Source organism: Neospora caninum, chromosome VIII, assembly GCF_000208865.1.
Source record: "Neospora caninum Liverpool complete genome, chromosome VIII".
Taxonomy (NCBI): domain Eukaryota; phylum Apicomplexa; class Conoidasida; order Eucoccidiorida; family Sarcocystidae; genus Neospora; species Neospora caninum.
The window spans coordinates 963,178-982,736 of NC_018395.1; the positions used below are offsets into that span (position 1 = coordinate 963,178).

At 57.9% G+C, this 19,559-nt stretch overlaps 3 protein-coding genes across 3 annotated transcripts in view; 1 reads left to right on the top strand and 2 right to left on the bottom strand.

Moving 5' to 3' along the window:
- The window catches only part of NCLIV_031230 (GI17927, related), a gene marked incomplete at both ends in the record, with an annotated part of 35,378 nt that extends 29,171 nt beyond the window's left edge, over positions 1-6,207 (bottom strand). The window contains one exon of the mRNA XM_003883319.1: positions 410-6,207. Coding sequence (XP_003883368.1) covers positions 410-6,207 — 5,798 coding nt within the window. The remainder of the gene's footprint in view (positions 1-409) is intronic.
- A 4,304-nt stretch (positions 6,208-10,511) lies between these two features.
- Positions 10,512-13,909, bottom strand: NCLIV_031240 (conserved hypothetical protein; the record flags this gene model as incomplete). The annotated part of the gene is made up of 4 exons (XM_003883320.1): positions 10,512-10,578; positions 10,966-12,074; positions 12,527-12,810; positions 13,186-13,909. 4 exons carry the CDS (start codon positions 13,907-13,909, stop codon positions 10,512-10,514), a joined length of 2,184 nt encoding a protein of 727 aa, XP_003883369.1.
- Positions 13,910-17,368: 3,459 nt separating this feature from the next.
- NCLIV_031250 (putative mucin) lies at positions 17,369-19,556 on the top strand (the record flags this gene model as incomplete). The annotated part of the gene is made up of 3 exons (XM_003883321.1): positions 17,369-18,109; positions 18,648-19,094; positions 19,392-19,556. 3 exons carry the CDS (start codon positions 17,369-17,371, stop codon positions 19,554-19,556), a joined length of 1,353 nt encoding a protein of 450 aa, XP_003883370.1.
- Positions 19,557-19,559: the final 3 nt, after the last annotated feature.

Sequence of the window (19,559 nt, forward strand, 5' to 3'; positions counted from 1 at the left end):
TGGTTCTGTTTGTGTGCGCCTCACTGGCACGTGAGGTTGTCACTTTTCAAAAATTGTGGAAGCTGAGCACGGCAGCATGGCATGCACACATTGCGAAGCAAAGAACCTGGACACGTCGGTGCGAGCCTGCAGAAACTCGCGCGGTAGAAAAAAACCGCACAGAGGTCCTTGCGTGTTCCTATAGCTGTCCTCGCCTGCTTCCATGTCCAAATTCGCACCTCCGAAAACTAGCGACACACATATATATACCAATATATCCGCACACTTGCACATGTGCATTTCTCCCGAAATCCTTCTGTTTTTCTCCTCTATCGCGACAAGGATACCCCAGTGTCCGGCACTGTGAGTCCACCGCGCCTTCACTCCTCCCCCGTCGTCTTCTCCTCTCTCTCCTCCCTGCTGGTTTTACCTGGTTATGTTCTCTTCGACTGTCGCTCTGCACGCAGCGAGGGTTTCGGGTTTTCTTCCGGTTCCGCCGCTTGTGCTGGACGCTTCGCTGATTCGTCTTTCGCGGCGTTCTTCTGTCCCCTCGAAGCCTTCCACTCTGTCTCTTTCCCCGTCTCGCTCCTCGACGCGCCGATCTCTGTCCAGAGCCCGTTCCACCAGGGCGGTGAAGACAAGCGCGTCAGCGAGGGCGAGGCACTGGGAGGGATGCTGTCGTAGCCAGTTCAAATAGTTTCTTCCCAAGTTTGCATTTCCCGTCACACTCGCGCGTTTTGTCTCAAAGGCACTGACGGTCTCCCTCTCCTCCTGCAGCTTCGCGAGGGCCGCGGAGAAGGAAGACGTCGACGAGGAGCGGGCCAGAGGCGCCGCAGGGTAGTTTCGCCAGGCCTCCTGGAGGAGCGAGTAGAGGGCGAACTTCATGCTTTGCTCCATTTGCAGAAAGCACGTTTCGGGGACCTCCGAGGGCACGACTAAGTCGCAGAACTGGACGAACTCGCCGTCCGAGGAGATCATCCCACTGGCGACGATCGGTGGGCCCTCGTCTCCGTCCCTCGCCTCGTCCGGGGCCGTCTCCGCGTCCGCCTTCGCGCCTTCGGAGGGAACTGGCGCCTGCGTGGGCCTCGCGGGCGGCGCCTGGGCGGGAAAAAAGGGGCCAGCCTCCCCTGGCTGCGTCTGTGGGGAGGGCGCCGCAGACGACGTTCGTGGAAGCGAGAGGAGCGTCGAGACCGACCGCGAAGGCCGCGCGGGCGGCGATGGCGAAGTTGTGAACACGACCCTCTGCACGCCGTCAAAGCACTTGGGCAGAAGGCTCTGGAGCAAGTCGAGCGAGTGCCCGGCTGCGACGATTTTCAGGAGTTCTTCGTCGGACAAAAAGTAGAACCGCGGGAACGCCTGGCGCTTGGTCTCGAGGTAGACCGCGATGCTCTTCTGGACGCGGCCGACGACAAAGTTGAACTGCTGGAGCGTCTCGTAGAACCCAGGTCTTGTGGTGGTTGCGAGCACATTCGCCGTCTCGGTGCGGATGCGGCGCATCGTGTCCGCCCAGAACTCGTTCATTTGGCGAAACGCTGCGGCTTCGCTGGCGAACCAGTGGTCGAGGTCGCCGTTCGCGAAGACGCCCTCGAAGGCCACCCAGGCTCGCTGGAAGGCCACCATCTCCTTGAGCACTTGAACCGTCAGGTCGAGCTTCGCCTTCCAGGCCTCGACTTGCGCGCGGAGCTCCGCGACGTAGGGCGAGAAGAGCATGGACTGGAGCGCGACTGCGCTCTCCTCCAGCTGCGTCACCAAGTCGCCGACGTCGTCGAGGAGGAAGCAGTCTGGGTTGTCCACGAGGGGTTTCGTCGCAAAGTCCATCTGGTCGAGGGTTCCGCGGAGCCTCTCGAGCGTCGCCTCCAGCGCACGCTCCGCAGAGGCCCTCGAGGAGACTTCCGCCACCAACTCCCCGTGGGAAAAGATCCCCGCGGCCTCCAGGAGCTCGAGCGGGACGGGGCCCGTCGCCTCCCTGTCGAGGTGAAGCGCACGGAAGATCTTGGCCCAGTGGCGCGGCCGCAGCGCTGGGTTGTTCAAGTCGAGAAGCGTCGGCAGGCGCGTACGCCAGAGCTCGACCTGCTGCTTCAGAGCCTCGACGACGGAGTCGTTCGGCAGCTCGCAGTGGAGGAACTGAAGGGTGGTTAGGAACGTCTTCACGCGAGTCTGCACTTCTTCGCCGTTCAACTGGGAGACGTCCGCCTGGCTCCACTGGGTCGTCGCCGCCTGCCACTCGTACACGCAGGTCCAGAGCTTCAGCTTCGGCTTCACGAGTTTCTTCGCCGCCTCCGTGTGCTTGAAGACGAAGGCACCGTCGGGATTTAGGAGCTTCTGGGTCTGCTGGAGCGTGGTTGCCTTCGCGTCCAGGTCCTCGATTTGCCTGTCGTACGAGTGTAGCGACTCGAGGACCGCGAGCGCAGCCTCCATCAGCTTCACGTTCTGGAACTGCTCCTCCGACAAGGCTGTCGAGATCGCCTGCGTCTCCTGCTCGACCTGCGCGCTCTGCTGCTTCACGTCCGCGAGCATCGCGTCCAGGTGTCGGCGGATGTGCTCCGCGGCTCCCAGCAGCTTCTCCTTCTCGAAGAGCGCCGCGTTCTTGTTCAGCGTCTCGAGGAGAATCGTGTCTTCGACCGCCACGCGCACCTCGTACTGCTTGAGCAGCTGAAACATGTCTTCTGCAGTCGCCTGCGCGTGGTCCAGCTCGTCGATCTGACTCCGCGTGAACTTGTAGGTTTTCACGAACTCGGCGAACGGGAGAAGCTTCGTGGGCCGGCTGTCGAGCGCCGCGTTGGTCTGTTCGTACCGCGCCACGGTCGCCCGCAGATGCTCGCGCGTCCGCTGCAGCAGCAGCCGCTTGAGAGCCGCCAGCGCGTCCTCCGTGATCGGGCTGAGTGCGGTCTTGAGGTCGTGGGCCTGGATGGAGAAGAGCCCGACGACGTGCGTCGGATTCAGCTTCTCGAGCCGAGTCTGGAAGTCCCGCATCGCCTCCAGCTCGTTGCTCAGCTCGTCGTGCGACCGCAGCGAGGCACAGACTGCCGCCTCGTCCCATGCCTGGCCGTAGTCGTAGATCTGCCGGTAGACTGCAAAGTACGAGTCGGCGTAGCGGCGCGCGCGGTCAAAGTCGCGGGTCAGGCGTCGCTCGATGTCATCCTTCGTCTGGAGGAAAGCCGAGCAGTTCATCAGCAGGCGCTCGACCGAGAGGCGGTCGCGGACCTTCACAAAGTCTTCGTAGAGCCGATTCGCCGCAAAGAACGGCGCGCCGCTGACCACGCTCACCGTCCCGTCCCACAGCTCGCTCAAGGCCCCCTGGAACTGGTCGCGGCTCGGCACGAACTCGACGCGCGCCTCGCCGAACTGGACCTGGACGCGAAACCACTTGCTGCATGCGTTTTCCTCCCCCAAGCGCTCGCGAAGCTTCAGCGCCGCAGCCGTGACGGCGTCGACGAGGCGCACCGCCAAGATGGAGTCGACGAGCCGCACAAAGTCGCCGAACTGCGCCTCGTCCGCGAAGGCCAGGCGCAGGAGCCGCGTGCGCTCGCGGGCCTCCTGGCTCGCCTGGACCATGCTTTTGCTCCGACTTAGCGCGCCCGTCTCGAGGGGGTCGGCGTCGGGCAGAAGCGTCGCCTCGTGGAGCCGCGTCATCAGCTGCTGCAGGGCGCGGTGGACGCGCTGCTGCTTGCCCTCGATGGCCTTTGCCGCGCCGGTCTTGACGTCCGACCGCGTGGCCGTCTGCATGGCCGTGAAGGCCGCGAGGTCATACAGCGCGCCGGGGAGGGGGACTTGAACGAGAGGCACGCCGCGGAGCTCCGCGAGAATCTCCAGAATCTCCATCAAGTGATCGGCAAAGACCGGCTTCGCGAGAAACAGCCGGCGGGCGAGCCGCGCCCGCTGCCGCCGGTAGATCAGCCGGCGGACGTTGTCGCGCCAGAGAGCGACGAGTTTCCGCTGCAGGAAGGTTTTGAAGAAGAGCATCGACCGCAGGACGGAGAACGCAAACGCCTGGTGCGAGAAGTCCGACAGGGTCATGTACTCCGACGGTCGGCCCGGACAGATGTGCACAATTCCAGTCGCAGAAATCGTAAAGTGTTCCGGCTCAGCCTCCTTCTCCGGGACCACCACGAGGCTGTACTGGTCCGCGTCGCCCTTCTTCTTCCGGTTGCAGTAGAGAAACTTTGTGCTGGTCGCGGCCCCGTACCGCGCGAAGAACGCAATCGCGTCCTCGCCCGAGACCATGTTCTTCAGCTCCTCCTCGCCCAGCCCTACGCCTGTCTGCGCCTGGCACTCCGCAGTCGCGCCTTCCGCCCGCAGCAACTGCTCCGCCACCACCGACGCGGCGCCAGTCGACAGATCCGTCGAGGTCGTGGCCGGGGGATCGTGAACTCCCGAGTCGCGCGTCCCTGGTGCCGCTCCACGCCCGTCTCCTCCCGTCGGTTGCGCAGCCTTCTTAGGGGAGACAGTGGAGCGCGACCGCCGTGCACTCTCCGAAGGCGCCCCTTCCAAGTAGATGGAACACAGCGTAGGCAGGTACGACGGAACCTCGATCTTGTCGGGCGCCCTCTGGCCCCGGGACTGGGGACTCAGAGTCCTCCCGCTTTTTGCGAGTCCCAATCCCCCACCGCCTTCTTGTTTCGCGGGGCCTCCCTGTCTCTTCGGGCCGGCCTCGCCTCGCCACGGTCGTGCCCCACAGGGCGCCACGGACGCAGGCACGCGCCGGCCGCCGGGGCTGCCTAGCTGGGACGATGTGCACGGCGGGAGGATCGACGGCGCATTCCAATATTTCCTTCCCGTCAACGGAGGCAGTCGCCGCACGGAGTGGCCGAGGATTGCAGCCGACGAGGCGAGAGTCGGATGCGGAAAACGAGAGGATGCCGAAGACAAGGCCCGGTCTCTCGTAGGACGGTAAGAAGTGATGAACGGCGATGCCTTTCGGCCAGCAGGAGCTGTCACACGGCGCGAGGGGGACGAGGACGGCCGCCGAGGTTGTTTGACGGATTGGTAGTAGAACGATCTGTGGGAGAGGGCCCCAAAGAGGGAGGCCTTTCGCAGGCCTTGAGCGACGACACTTTCATTCTCCACGCGAGTGGCTGCAGGCGACGTCTCGCCCGGACTGAGACCTTGCTGAGATATCTCGCGATCGTCGAACTCTGAGTCGACTCCAGGCCTCCCGACATTTGCCTCGGAAGAGAACACGGAGGCCTCGCGCTCTCTCTCTTCCATCGCTGTCTCCAGTGCCCCTGCTTGTCCACGCAGCCCACCGGTCCGGTCCATTGGAGCCGACGTGCGGCGACCGGTGGAGGACGCGAGACCAGAAGCGCCGAGATTCGGAGACAGAGAGGGCTGACAAGTCACGTCTGGAGCTGCCTTCTCCCGGCCTTTCCCCCCGGACCCACCACTCGAGAGAAACGGAGAGGGATTCGACGCCGCACCAAACTGAACCACTCGCCTTCCTTGTTCCTGCAGAATATTGCGAGAGCAAGACGCGGCCCCCACCCGAGCCTGACATCCAGGTTTCCGTGTCGTCTTAAAAAACAGGGGAAGGTCTGAGCAGGGTGAGCCAGGAGTCTCGGGGCCCGCCCGCCGCGCGCGGTCGATTTCGGCTCCGGACGGGCTGTTCCTCGCCGTCGGCGAGTGTCTCGGGAGTCCCCACTGGGGAGGAGACCCCACGACGGAGGGAAGGGGCGAGGCCCCGCGCCCGCTGGAGCCTGTCCCCGGCGTGAGCTGGCGTTCAGGAGAGTGCACTTCAAGGAGACCTCGCCTGGAAGCAGGGAGCGAGGGAGCGAAGGAATCCGGAGAAACGAAAGAAGACGCAAAACGAGAAGCGTCAGCACCGGTCGATGTGGCTGCCCGAAAGCCACCAGAGTGGTAGACGGTGTAGGAAGGAATCGCCTGGGAAGGCGAGTTGCGAGAGCGAGAGGACGCCGCACGTTGCGAGGGGCTCTTCTGCAGGAGCGCAGCGTGGGGAGACAGAGCGGCCTTGGAGTCCCGGGAAGAGGCGTACAGCTCGGCTGCGGCGGGAAAGGTCTCTCGCTGGAGCGCCTCCAACCGCAGGTTCTGAGGAGAGACAGACGGCGATCGACCGCCTGCGTCAAACGGCAAGTCGTGCGGAGGCGGGGATGCCACGTTGTGGCGAGACCGAGACAGGGGCCGCGCCGGAGACCCACACTGGGAGCAAGCAACGCCCTGTGGCGGTCTTGACGATCCTGAAGGCGGCACTCTAGCCCCACGGGGAGACGCCATGGTTTTTGGACAAGCGGAGAAAAGACGACATACACAGGGTCGATTCAGAGAGACGAGATGACGCGCGCGCACAGACGCTACGATCTTTGGCAAGCTTCACACCCAGACTTCCCGTCTGGTGTACATATATATATATATATATATATGCAGATACTTTGATGTTCATTTAGAATGATTGCTTTTGCATCCGTAGAGACGTGAAGAACAAGCGTGTGACGAACCGAAGCGCGGGGCCGGCAGGACACAGTGAGCCTCGTGAGAAGAGCCACGCGTCGTTGCTCAAGGAGAACCTGCGGCCGCCCGAAGAGAGGAAGGAAGTCTGCTCTGGCGCCTGGGCATCGCGGGGACACCGCGGGAACGGAGAAAAGTGGATGTGTGACACATTTCCATTTCAGCCAATCTGCAGTTTTTACACAACGGGAACCGGACCGCTGAAGAACGAAGTAAAGAGAAAAGGAAGAAGCTGGACGGAGAAACTTTTGCAGTGAGAAGGAATCACAGTTGGTAGCCGTCCCTTCTGAGTTTTTCTGAGGGCGTTGTCGCGGGTTTGCTAGTGTCTGTTCCTTTTCGAAGCGGCAAAAAGAAAGCGCAGAACGGCAACTCGACAGGCGAGCGACTCGGTGAAAAGGAGAGAGAGAGAGCTCCTTTGACATAAACCCCAAGGCTGAACTGCAAAGATGCGGAAAGGCACAACCCCGTTCCACATTCCTCGTGTGGAAGGTCCGTGTTGCGCCTCACTGCGGAGGCGTCTCTTCCCTCCTGCACTCTGGCCGTTTTCCTTCACACAAGTAAAACCGGATGTAACCTTGACATAAGGCTCGTTTTTCAAAGAAAAAGTTGAACGCGTGAAACGAGTTGCTGGCGCAACTGAGCGTTGGACTGAAGCTGCTGCAGTCTCTGTGTTTTACTGGCCCTTTGTCTCTTCCTCAACGTCTCTTTCCCGTTCCCTTTTCCTAACACATCACGCAGTTTGGCAACTTGACGCCCCGTCGGTACATATTCTGCAAGACCAACGAGGAGTGGAGGGCGAAGGATCTCCCGAGGGGACGGAGACAGGCAGTGATACGTTTAGTCCTCGTTTTATCGCGGTTTCACGCCGCGTAAGCAATTATTTGGTTCTTATGGAGCGTTGGAGAGAGAAAGGAGCTGCTGGCACCGCAAGTAGGTTCGGACGCGATCGGAAATTTCGCGCAGCATAGGTCCCGGAGACTGTAGAAAGACACCGGAAGAGAAGGCAGATCTTTATCTGCTCGGTATGCTCGCTCGAGTCTTTACACATCCCATCACGCCCTCGCTATACCAGCATACGCACGTAACTAAATTTACATTTCACGACGGCGCCTGTACACATCTTACACCGCCAAGATCATTCGTGGCGGCTTTTTTCCTGACATTTTGGTCACAAAATAAATGTACGAGGCTATGCGCTCCCTTTTATGTATCGCGGCTTCTCTCTTCTTATCACATACATGCTCACGTAAGTTTGTGTGGGGCCTAAAGTGCGGCCGCGATCCTTTGCGACGGCAGACCCACAGGGCCCCTCGTTTTTCCGAAATTCTCATTCGAGTTTGTTCTACGCTGCCGCATTTTTTTTCGAGAAAGAAATTGAAAACCAGAGCTCGAACCTGTGGTCGCGTTTTGTGTGCAACCGAGAGGCTACTACTTCATATTTGCTTCAGAGCAGGAGGGGGGGTATTCTTCTGCCGGTCGGTATCCGAATCACGGTGGTCCCAAGGCCGCAGGACAGAAACGAAAAAAAATTGGGGGAAGTCGTGCATGTAATTCAGCACGGAATGGTCGGCAAAAGTGCGCTGTTTCCTCTTCTGAAGTTCCCTCAGTTCCCTGTCTGTCTGCAGTCGCGACCGCAAGGGTGGTTCACACAGCCGCTGTGGAAAAAAAGACGCCTCACACACAAAAGACAACAGAGCATGTGGATAAATGCGCAAGTACGGCTCTGGCGTGTGCTTCTTCGCCTCTTGTTTCTTGTCTCGTTTGCTCGACAGCGGAAGGGTCAGACAAGACCAGGCTGTCGGCTCGACAGCAGAGAGTCACACAAGGCAAACAAGCACCGACAGGGAACTGTAAGGGAGTAGATAGCTTTGGTTTCCCATTGCTACGTGTTGATTGAGCATGACCTCCGAACGAGAAGACAAATGACTAACCTAATGCAGAAAGAACTCAGGTAATAGCCATACAAGCCAAGAGGATGCCGGGAGAGAGTATAGTTTCCTTTTCATCCCTGCAGGTCGGGAACACGAGTATTTTTGGGAAAGGGCGTAGGACTGCACGCGTGAACACAACGAAAATGAACACCTGCGATGATTTTTCAGTGGCTCGGCCTTCTTGTCCAGCGATTTTAAGCGGCTTCATGCACCGGGGAAAAGTCTAGGGGGACGAGCCTCTCGGACAGCAGTTGAAAAAAACGCACTTTACCTGTTTGCGTCCTCTGAACACCAAGCCCAAAATCAACCCCCGGGAGACACGAAAAACGGTGCACGGTTGATCCATTTAACTCTGTTTTGCCTTCAGCATCCCTCTCCCCGGCTATATACATAATATGTTGCCTATGTTTCGATGTCATCGCAAAGTGAACGCCTACCGTTGGTCGAAAAACGGAAATCAACGACGTCAGCACACGGCAACATCGCTGACAGCCGAGTAAACGTGGGAGTGCCCTTCCTGCGGGGTTTAAGTAAATTTATACATATCGGAGTATTTGCTCCTGAATCGTGACGCAGGCTCCCCCCATGCCTGGTTTTGTATTGGGGCATTGCATTCCCCAGAGACATTCACATCGCGGTGCGACTCCTTCCTGGCGACTTCGGGAGGACGCCCACCTGCTTGTTTGTTCCTCACTAGCTGTTTCGTGGTGAACGTCGATGCACATTTAGGCATTCCCACAGCGCCGCGCCTGCGCTGTGAATCGAGTCCCGTACTTCCTACGTGAACGCCGCCGACGACAGTTTTCAAGGAAAATGTGTGTGGACGCCCTGCCACGGTCAGATATCTCCCGAAAAAGCCCCCAACGGCTGACGCGTGAAATCTCGGCGATTCGTCAAGAATTCCGTGCTAACCACACACACGCAGCTAACTACTCGGTGTCTGAAAGGTACACGAAAACACCTGAAAAACTGTCTGGCGCTGGTCCCATGCTGTTGCGATTCCCTGATACCACAAGAATATCCAAAGTCCGTCAGAATCCCTCTCTGAAGGTATCCTTCGAATGTTAACATGACCGTTTCTCGTACTAAATTCTGTTGCGTGCGATCGACTAGAAGTGATGTATAGTGCCTAGTTCCACCACTCAGGTCATTCATTATCTTCCTGTTTTGCGGAGTTGACTGGACGTTGCTCACATTCTCGGCCGACGTGGGCCGAATTCGGCAGCACAGCAATTCCACGCGTTATATACAGCTGGGCCCGAAAACCTTTCGTTATAACGCCACACACGATTGCAATACACTTCCATCTCGCGCACACGTAAACCCGCATTTGTCTACGTCGCGTTTGCGTGCACACAAGTATCCTGCACACGATGTGGAACATTGTAAATATGACTGGAGTCTGCATGTGGGAGCTCAGCGGGATTCATCTCCCTCGAACACGTTGCCCAGCGGAGCAAAATGCATCTCGAAACTGCGAGGCGTCCACTGCAGAGTCAACAGAAAAACTTTTTCGCTGCTCGCTTCTGAACGCCCGACCTGAATTCTCCCTGAAAAAAGCCTTCTCGGGGTATACAGCTAACCATCTAAAAAATATACGTACACGCCTGTACGCGTATACACGTACTCTTATGTGTTCAGAAAACTGAGAACTCTGGGCTACTCTGCAGACGTGATAAAACAGTGCCTTCGAAATGCCTGCCGAACACCACGCACAAAGCGAGCCCCAGAACTCTCTCCTCGAAGACACACTACAGTCATCCCCGTACGTAGACAAGCTCCTTCATTTATATATATATATATATGTATATACATACTGGATACAACATATCTATTGCATTTCTGCGAGAGAAACATATGCGTATTTATATATGTATGCATATATATGGCGACAGATTAATGTAGTAAAACCGTATATCTGCGCTCGATGCAATTCCGCGCAAAAGACAGAATTGTGACTACACTGGAAGGATCGCACGCCTCCAGTCGTTCCCTTTTTTAAAGAAGTATAGTTCCCCATCCAGCTGACTGGCCAGATGTCAATGCATTCATGAATACCGTGTTACGGCACTACCCCGTACAGACCGCCGCCTCGTGAAAAAGATGAATGCATGCGAGGCGAGATCGTGTTGAGCAGTGTCATCAGAATGAGCCGCTGTTGAGTGACGCATTCGCCTGCAACCAGGAGTGTTTCTCCATGTTTCCGAACCTGGCAAGAAAGCGGCACACAACAGAAACACACGATGGATTTACAGAGAAATGCGCTCATCGGCGCCCTCGCTGCCATTGCTTCAACACGTGCGGTTTCCTGCTTATTGCTTCTTGCGTTGTTTGAAGCCGTCTCGAGTGAGTTTTTCTCCCTGCGCCACGTTTCCTATCTTTCCCACCAATGCTCGTTCCTCTTGACCCACAACGTCTACGCATAAACGTGTAAGCACACTGGGTGCTCGCATATATATATATATATATATATATATATATATTGATGCGTGTGTGTATCGCAGCATGTATCTTTACGCAAATATATTTGCGCAGAAACCGAAGCATGCAGGACTCGATACAACTTTGTTTCTTATTGGGTTCCTCTTGGGCTTACCGCTTCCACAAAACAGCCGCAGCGAAGGCTCCAAAGTACGGTGCAACAGAGAAGAGGAGGAAGAAAGAGAACCACGGGGATGCAGTGGCACAGGCTTCATCGAACTCGAAGAGAATCTCCCCGTCTCCTTCTTCTCTGTCTAAAATCTGGATTCCCTCGACATCTTCTCTTTCTGGCATGCCTGGTGGGAGCAGGAACGTGGGAAGGCCGCCGACTTGTTCACTTTCCTCGTCGAAGAATTCCGACGCGCTTGCAGGAAGTGACTGACCATCTTGCTCACTCGCTCCTGTTCTCTTTACTTCCCTTTTCTCCCTCTCGACGTCGAGCAAAGACAACGCAACCACACCAGGGAGGCGAGGACCCGCGGAGGCAGAAGCAAGAGAAGGAACAGAGGAGGCAGCGGTTGAGGGAAGCGCGGACGAGTTGCTTGAAGAGACCACACGAGAAGAGACGACACCCGGCGGTCGCGACGCAGTCTCTGCCGGAGAAGAGGAAGACTCCAGCTCGATGAACGTTCCGTTCTCTGCCCTCGCGACAGACAGTCCCCCCAGCTGCGTGCTGCCGTCTGTATTTCCCGCTTCGTTCTTCGCCCCTGCCACGCGGGGCGACGCCTGCTGGGGGTCTGCTCCAGGTGTGCGGACAACACTCACATCCCCTCGAGACCGACGGCCAGTTGCCGAGACGGCTGTGACCGGACCCGGCGTTTCTGAGCTCGCACCAGATCCTCGTTGGGCAAAAAAGAAACTCGCGGCTTCTCGCCGAGCGCAGTTCGACGTGTACGCGATAGCCGGATTGAAGGCCGACCGAGAGGCAGGCAGAGAGAACGCGAGAAGAAGCAGGAAAAAAGGAAGAGCCACAGCCCAAGCTGGAGGCTTTCCAGGGTTGTTTTGTGGCGCAGACGCTGGGACGAGGGGATCTTCCTTCTTTCCGGAAAAAAGGAAAGGTCGGGAGAAAAAGGAGCGGCGCAGAGAAGAAGACACGGAAGAAGCAGCAACGTGGTCGCCTGGCGCTCCGTCGACACGGCGGCGGCTTGAGTTTAGAGAAGACACCTCTTGGCGAGAAGTTCGGAAAAACGAGGAGAGCGCAATGAGCTGAAGAACCGCTGCGCCCTGTAGGCGCCACAAACACACACAGAACGCAGACGTCTCCAAAAAAGTAGAATCCGAGATTCTGTATTTTTACATGTAAGACTAATAGAACCACAGCTCATCCGTAAGACTACGCGGGTCTCCGCAACTCAAGTTCACCGGTTCTTCCTCGCGGCAGCCCCCCCCCCCCCCCCGCCTCTCCAGCCTAGGGTGGGAGTTCGCAAGCGCAATGAGCGACTCTTCCGTGGTTCTCTCTCGACTCCTCTACTCAAGGACGTGCACATATCGCTATACCCGAGACGCCGACGAGAGAGGCGTATCGTTTTCGTCGAGATACACAACAGCTGAGCCCCGGAGAGCTGGAGCTACCTTTGGGTTCAACACAGGCATCCGCACACGCACACTCTCACGCCGCCGCGCACGCAGCTGCTGGTGGAAGCCAAGATTCCAGAACGGGTGCTCCTCTTTCTTACCATGAGGCATGCGCCCAGAGCTTCGGTGAGAGCTGGCCAAGCCAGGTGAGGGCCGAAAAGGAGATCTTCCTTGGCTGCAGCCTCCGCGCTTTGGCGATCAAAGGGAAGGACATAGAGAGCGAAGAATGCTCCGGCTCCTGCCGCGAGGTATTGGAGACAGACGAGGAGGTTGATAGAGAAGCAATTCATTCGCGAGACGTCGCAGCGACTGCCAGTCGAGGAAGGTGAAGAGCGAGAGAGCGCGATGTACCCAGCATAGAGGAAGGCTGGGTTGCAAAAGAAACCTGCAGAAAGAACAGATCGAGAAGCAGAGAAACGTGGAGACCTGCCAACCTACGCAGCAGTGTGTAACACAGCACGCGCCGACATCGACAGCACGGCGCCCTGGGCGTGTGTGCATGTCGGAATTTCTGCGTGTAGATATGGATACCCTCCACTGTGCTTCTCGCACCGCCTCCTTCCGTCGTCTCCAGTTTCCCTCCTCTTCGTGTTCCAGCCGCTGCGCCGTTCCGCCGTTCTCCATCTCTCGTTTCTCTCCGAACTGAGCCGCGCGCCTCCCCTCCTGTGTCCCTCTGCTTTCCTGTCTCTTCCGGGGTTTTCTCTGGCTGAGAGCTCATGCACGGGCTGGTCGCCGTCTGTTCTAGCGTCGCAACTCTCACCTAGGACAGCCCCGACCGCGTAGAGGAGCAGCGCGAGCCGTGCTGCGAGGCCCCAGCCAGTAAAGACCGCCTCTGGGCCGTTCTCGCCTTCCCCGGCCGAGTTTGACCCCAGACTCGCAGCGCGGGCCGCCGCATGCACGAAGAAGGCGACGGCGAATGTCCCAGCCATTTCTCCCACGCAGCCTCGGAGAGTCAGTCCCGCGACCAAACTGTCGGTTGGGAGCAGCTTGTTTGAGGGCAGCCACGAAGCGGGCCCGGAGGGGACGGGCACAGCCAGTGGAGCGGAACGCGACGACGGCACCTGGACCAGATCTCCCAGATCGTGTTCAGTGTCGCCTCGCGGGAGAAAATACGAGTGATGGAAGAGGAGCGGCGAGAGAGACGCCGGATGGAGGAAAACGCGGCGTGCGGCGGCGCGGAACTTTCCAAAGAGGCTCCGGAGCGACGTGTTTTCTCCAAAGTCGTCTCCCACATCCAGAGGTTTGCGGCCGCGCGCACTGTCCACAGCGGAAGGGGACGGATACTGCACTCGGTTTTTCGGAAAGCACGGTTCCTCCCAGTTACCTTTGTACGGAAGGTTGTCTGTCGATACATCTGGAGTTCCCACAGACGACGCCGGGGACGAAGGGACTGTGGAAGCCGAGAAGGAGCACGCGGCAGATCCGCGCATGAGCAGCGGTCGCACCTCGTCCTCGCTCTCGAAACCCTCGATTTGGCCCTCCATCTTTAGAGAGTCGCCCAACCGGTATCTTGCGTTCAGCTTTGCCGAAAAGGCAGAGAAGACTGCCTCCTACCCAAGACACTTCCCACCGGCGCTCACAAACCCATGAGGCTCTCCGCTTGAAACTAGCGCCGAAACCACTTTGCGAATCCGATCGACAGGTACGTTGCGGGCGGTCCTATCAACGCAGGAAAGCGGGTCTCTCTCAAGGCCCCGGGAGCAGCTCTCTCGGAACGGTACAGAAAAACCAAGAATGCTGTGGATGGGGTCCCTCTGCAGCATTCGTCGAAAGCCTTCACAAACAGAGCGTCTGTCGAGGGAGTGGACAGGCACTCTCTGTCGCCTTGCACGGCACACAGTCAGGGCCCGTGGTTGGGAAGCGCGTTGCTGCCATCCAGAGTTTCCCCGTCTCCCCTTCGGAAAAAACCTTTGCATGAAGGGAACAAGTGAGTAGGGGCTGAAGGAGAGAGTCGTCGATGTGGGAATACCATGCACGGTCTACCGTCGGCACAACGACCACACTTGTGAGTCGATGCTTTGCGCAAGGCCACACTTTTGACGGCTCTTTCTCCACGTGTTCCCCCCAAAGGGAATGACGACTTGGGGGGAAATGGAACGTAACACCCACCTGCTTCACGGATAACGAAATGGAACTCGTCTCTCTTCTCACACTTGGCCGAGAGGGGGGACGCAACAGGCTTGCTTAGACAATCCCAAAAGACACCCGCCCTCCCGAGAGAGGACGCCGGACGAAAGGAGACGCCGCGAATTCCCGAGAAATGAAACGGATTTCGTTTCTGCAAAGAAAACCGACTAATAACAGTTCGCATACGGGTGTCTTTTTGCGCGTTGTGAAAAACCAGTCGCTGCTCTCAGGACGCGACTCTCGGCAACGCTGTCGTGGACGACATGCATCGCCGTCTTCGGTCGGTGTGTTCCCCAGACAAATGGACAGGAGAGACAGGTCACGTATTCGACGGAATGGCCGGAAGGAAAGACGGACGAGAGTCCTGACGGGATTCAATGCTCACTTTTTACACACAAGAAGTCGATTCCTTTCCAGAATTGGCCCAATCAGTCTCCTTCTCCTCCGCGTGTGCTACACTGACGAGGCGGCGGCCGTGCCACGCGCTTCCAACGATCTCTCAAGCGCCTGATGCAAATGTCTCTGTCGTGGATGGAGGAAATAAAGGGAAAAACTCGCGACCTCGCAACACGTGCGATACGGGCGTGAATGCCCTGTGCAAAAACGCGTATGCGTTGGGGAATAGATGAACAAACAGTCGAGTTTGCCAAAACGTAAGGAGATAGCAGAGAAACAGGCAACCGCGCACTCCGGTTCGGGACCTGCCTCAGGGCCGGATCTGATGCTCAGCCAAGGCGGCGCATTCCGGTCATTCCTTTCCGTCAAAAGCGAAAGACTACGATTCAGAAGAACACCGAAGGTGAGGCAGTATGGACGGTGTCTGTGGAAGCTACAGCTCTGGACGCGTAGACACGCCAACGAACATGCAGTCGGCACCCTGAGGTTGAGCGGAGGGTTCCACACCGACAAATTTTCGAGAATCTCAGTGGGCAACAAAAAACGCCGCCGTAGAGGCACACAATGTGTGCTCGAGAGCGTAGTGAGACGGGCCGTGTTGCCTGGTCAGACACTCATTTACTCCAGATGCGAGGTGAGCACTCAGTATCCAGAGGGACTTGTCCACACAGGACTGGGACTCCCGCAATCATCGAGCGAACGTTCCTGCTGGGCACAGATGCGACTTCAGTGGAAGATAAGCCTCGGATTTCGACAGCGGTACCACAGATTCGACTTGACACAGCAGGGTCACGCCCCGCTGCTGTCCATCGTAGTTCGCACTTTTCCGCTGACTCGGGCGCTAAAGGAAATACCACGTATATACAGGTCCATGGAGTGTTGCCATGGAAGCGATACGTTCCCGAAGGGAACGAGACGGTGATGCCACTGAGCCTTGCCAGACTCGGGCGAGTAGCGCAAAAGATTTGTCTCTTCTGACCTGTTGTTAGGTGACAACCGCATCCCACGCGTCTACGTAGAGCGCAACCGTAGAATAACTGAGAGTACGTGTAGGCTCGGAAGGAAGAACACGATGGAAGACAAGACAGAGAAGGATAATCTCAAATGGGCTGAGAGTCAGTGTAGGCCCGGAACGCGAAGGAGTGTTCCCATCTAACTCTGCCTTTGTCAGCCATGCCGGCCGTTCCCGAAACCAACAAAGGTTGTCCAGTTGGGGGCTGAAACAACGAATACGCCCTCACCTAGGACGATGGGTTTTGTGTTGCTATACAGTGGTTGGAGAGTGCTGGAGAGGTTTGAATCGCGTTCTATACCCCCTGGATTCTGCTCTCTCTGACACATACCGCGCGCGAAGAGCGAAAAGTGCAGGCGTTTGGACGACCCAAGAGACGCAACGGCGCTTTTAAGCCGCAGCACGCTCGGCGCGGACGCGTTTTTTGTGCGGAAGCAGGCATTGCGTGGTTTTACGTAACTTCGGACACACGCGTTAAGAATGATGCCTACGTCCACTAAAACGAGTATCGATTCTGCCCGAGCTGCCGCACCGTCAACCGTGCTTCGACGTGTGTGACGCTAACCGAAATCCCGTTTCTTTCAGCGGGGCTGTGGAGCTCACGAGGAACGTTGCCTGGTATCTGTTGTGTAGCCTCGCTGCACATTCATAATCGTGTCTTCCCGAACTCCGAGAAGATGAGCACTTGCCACGAGAAAGCTGGGACGTGGTTTACGGCTGCGGCGGTCCTTCGTTTTATGCCGAGCGTCGCGACGAATCGACGTCACGCGACGTTCGCCCCGCGCAAAAACGTCGTCCGGGAGTGTGGCCTCGACGTCGCGCGCGGCGACGCGCGCGCGAGAGGACCGGCATGAGAAATCGTCCTCGCTTTTTGAGAGGAACAGCGGACACGGGCGATTTGAACAGAGAGGTCAGCAGCACGTTTCCTGACTGAATTTCACGGGTTACGGGGTTTATAGTCTCGAACCACTTTCGAGGAAGCAGATGTGTGTTTGGTTCCCCGGTAAGCCGTTTTTCGGCGTCACACTTCGATGCGGGTTGGCTGAAGTGACGCCAGTTTCTGCGAGACCGACTAGCTTTCTCTCTCTCCGACTCCTTCCACAGACCGTCGCGGTCAGTTGTGGGATCGTCGCGGTTCATTCACGTCAAATGCAGCATACCAGACATTCCAGGATTTGTCGTTAAAAGAGTCCAGTTGTTGTATATCTTCTTCACTCGACAGCGATCCCCGTCCGCTGTGCCCAGTGTGTAGCTCCCCGGCAGAACTCTCTGCTGTTGCATCTTTTGCGGCCTTTTCCCCCCGGCCGTGCCCGTGACTTCACTGTTTCTGCGCACCAGTTCTTCGAGTCTTTCGGTGCCTTTCTGCTGCTTCGGTCGCGAAAAAATTTCGGCGTGGACGCGACACACCATGGCGGCTGGCAACCAAAATGGGCCGCCTAGCGCCGCGCCTCCCGCGGGCGAGACTCCGCTTTCTCTCACTCAGTCCACGTCGCTTCCGGCAGACTTCATGAGAGGGGTAGCGCAAGAATCCACTCTGGGACGAGGGATGTCAGCACCCGCTAGCCATCTCCACGCGGGTCTGCGGCCGTCGACGGCTCCAGCAGGAACTCCCGGGACCGGAGCGCCGCAGCCTCACTCGGCGTTTGCTCCGGTGACGGCGATGGCAGCTACGCCCCACGGCGCGTCAGGCGCTCCTCTCGCATCTGTAGGACATCTACCCAGTTGCTTTGTAGATGCTTCGAACTTCCAGTCTATGCAACTCCCACCGGCAGGCGGCAGTCTCCCGGCAGACGCCGAACTGCTTTTGAAGCCTTCGGCGCAAAAGCCAGAGTACCGTAAAGCTGACGGAGCGCTGGTGACGGCGGGGGAGAAGAACCACCTTCGAATCCCCACGACCTCTACTGTTTGGACGGGGCCTTTGACGGTGCCGGAGACCGTCACGAAGCACTACGTCGCGGCGGCTTCCGTGAATTCCCAGGCTCCACCTGCTCCTCGATGCACAACCACACTTTCGAGGTCGTACATCGTGAAAGGCAACCCCTCTGTCTACTGCGCAGAACTCTCAGCCGACCGGCTGCTACCCATGAGAGAAGTGGATCACTTCACTTCGGTGTGCACTGTCCCAGGACCCGTGTACGACCTACAGCCGGTGAGTGGTATAAAGACGTGTGGCGAGAAACTCTCTCGGAGACGAAACTCTTGCCTCCTTCAGCGACGTTCCATTCAGGTCCCGTTCCCGAGCCCCCGAGGCAAGGCCATACACTGTTGGGCGCGCTGGCGACCTCGATCAGTGTCGGGCCTCACGAGTCAACCAGCCTCGGCTCGTTGAAGGCTTTCACAGCGGCCGGTCCACCTCGCACCCCAACACAGACTCTCGAGCGATGCACACTTCTGCAGGGAAGACGAGCCGCGCACGCGCGCGTCCGGCGCGACGCAGGGTTGACGGGGAGGGCAGAGACCAGATGCACAGCACCCTCCTCGCTTTTTGTGTGTGTGCCTGAAAGCGAAGCCGATGCCACGCGTTTCTTTCTGCAGGCACCCCTCGACGTAGCGTAGCCTGCCCGCGGGGATGGCGATGTACCGCCTGCGAAAATATGCTTTGTCGCTGGAAAGGCTAGCACGCGACGGTCCACGTGAGTTTCAGGTCGTGCCTGCTGGCTCGTTTGTGCGCTTTCGGTTGTCCTCAGAACGTGGATCCGCGCTCTGCTGCCACCAGACGACGACGGCGCCGAAAGATGCGAGGCTGTGGAGACTGTGCCTTCTGTGAGGACTGCGCCATCCCCTTTATGGATACTGTAGTCGGCTGTCTCTCGGCCATTCTTCTCTCCCAGGGCGGAGATGCAGCTGGATCGCTGCTCCATGGGGACGCGGGTTCTTATTACCCAGCGGGGTACTATGACATGATGCCGGGGACTCCTGGTCCCACAGTCGACACCTTCTGCATGGACTGTGGAGATATTTTCAGAAGCGAAAAGGTGGATGGGCGCCTGTTTGCTGACATGCTGGCGAAGCGGGATCTTTCCAGCTACACTGCAACGAAGAGAAGAACCGAAGACGAGGAATCGGGGAAAATTCCTCTGCCGACGTTCCCGTACGCCCCTCCACACCCAACGGAGTCGTCCAAGGGGAGAAAAGTAAGTTCAGAAACGAACAGATCCTAGAGAAGCTGGCTACCTCCCGCACTTTTTTGCCGATTAACGCTTCGTCTTGTTCGATGTTTCCTCGGGGAGGCTCGCTTGTAGAATCGCTCTGCGAAATAACTTGCTCACATCGTTGATGCGTCTTCAGGCTTTCGCTGCGTCTAACCCAGCTAACCGTCTCCACCTGGATGCCCCGCAAAAATTCGCGCTGTGCGTACCCTCTGCGAAATCGTCAGCTGCTCGATGTGCAGTTCAACACCCACTCACACCGGTTTCTTTGCCTGCCTGCAGCCCGACGGAAACGAAACTTTATTCGAGTGGAAGGCTCGGGAGTCCGAGAGCCGGCAAGGCCACGAATTCGCGTACCCGAAGGACGAGAGCGGGCGCGTCGCGCTCCCCGCCTTCAAGTTGGAGGAGAAGGATAAGGGATTGAGGGGCATCCACAAACGGGCATGACAG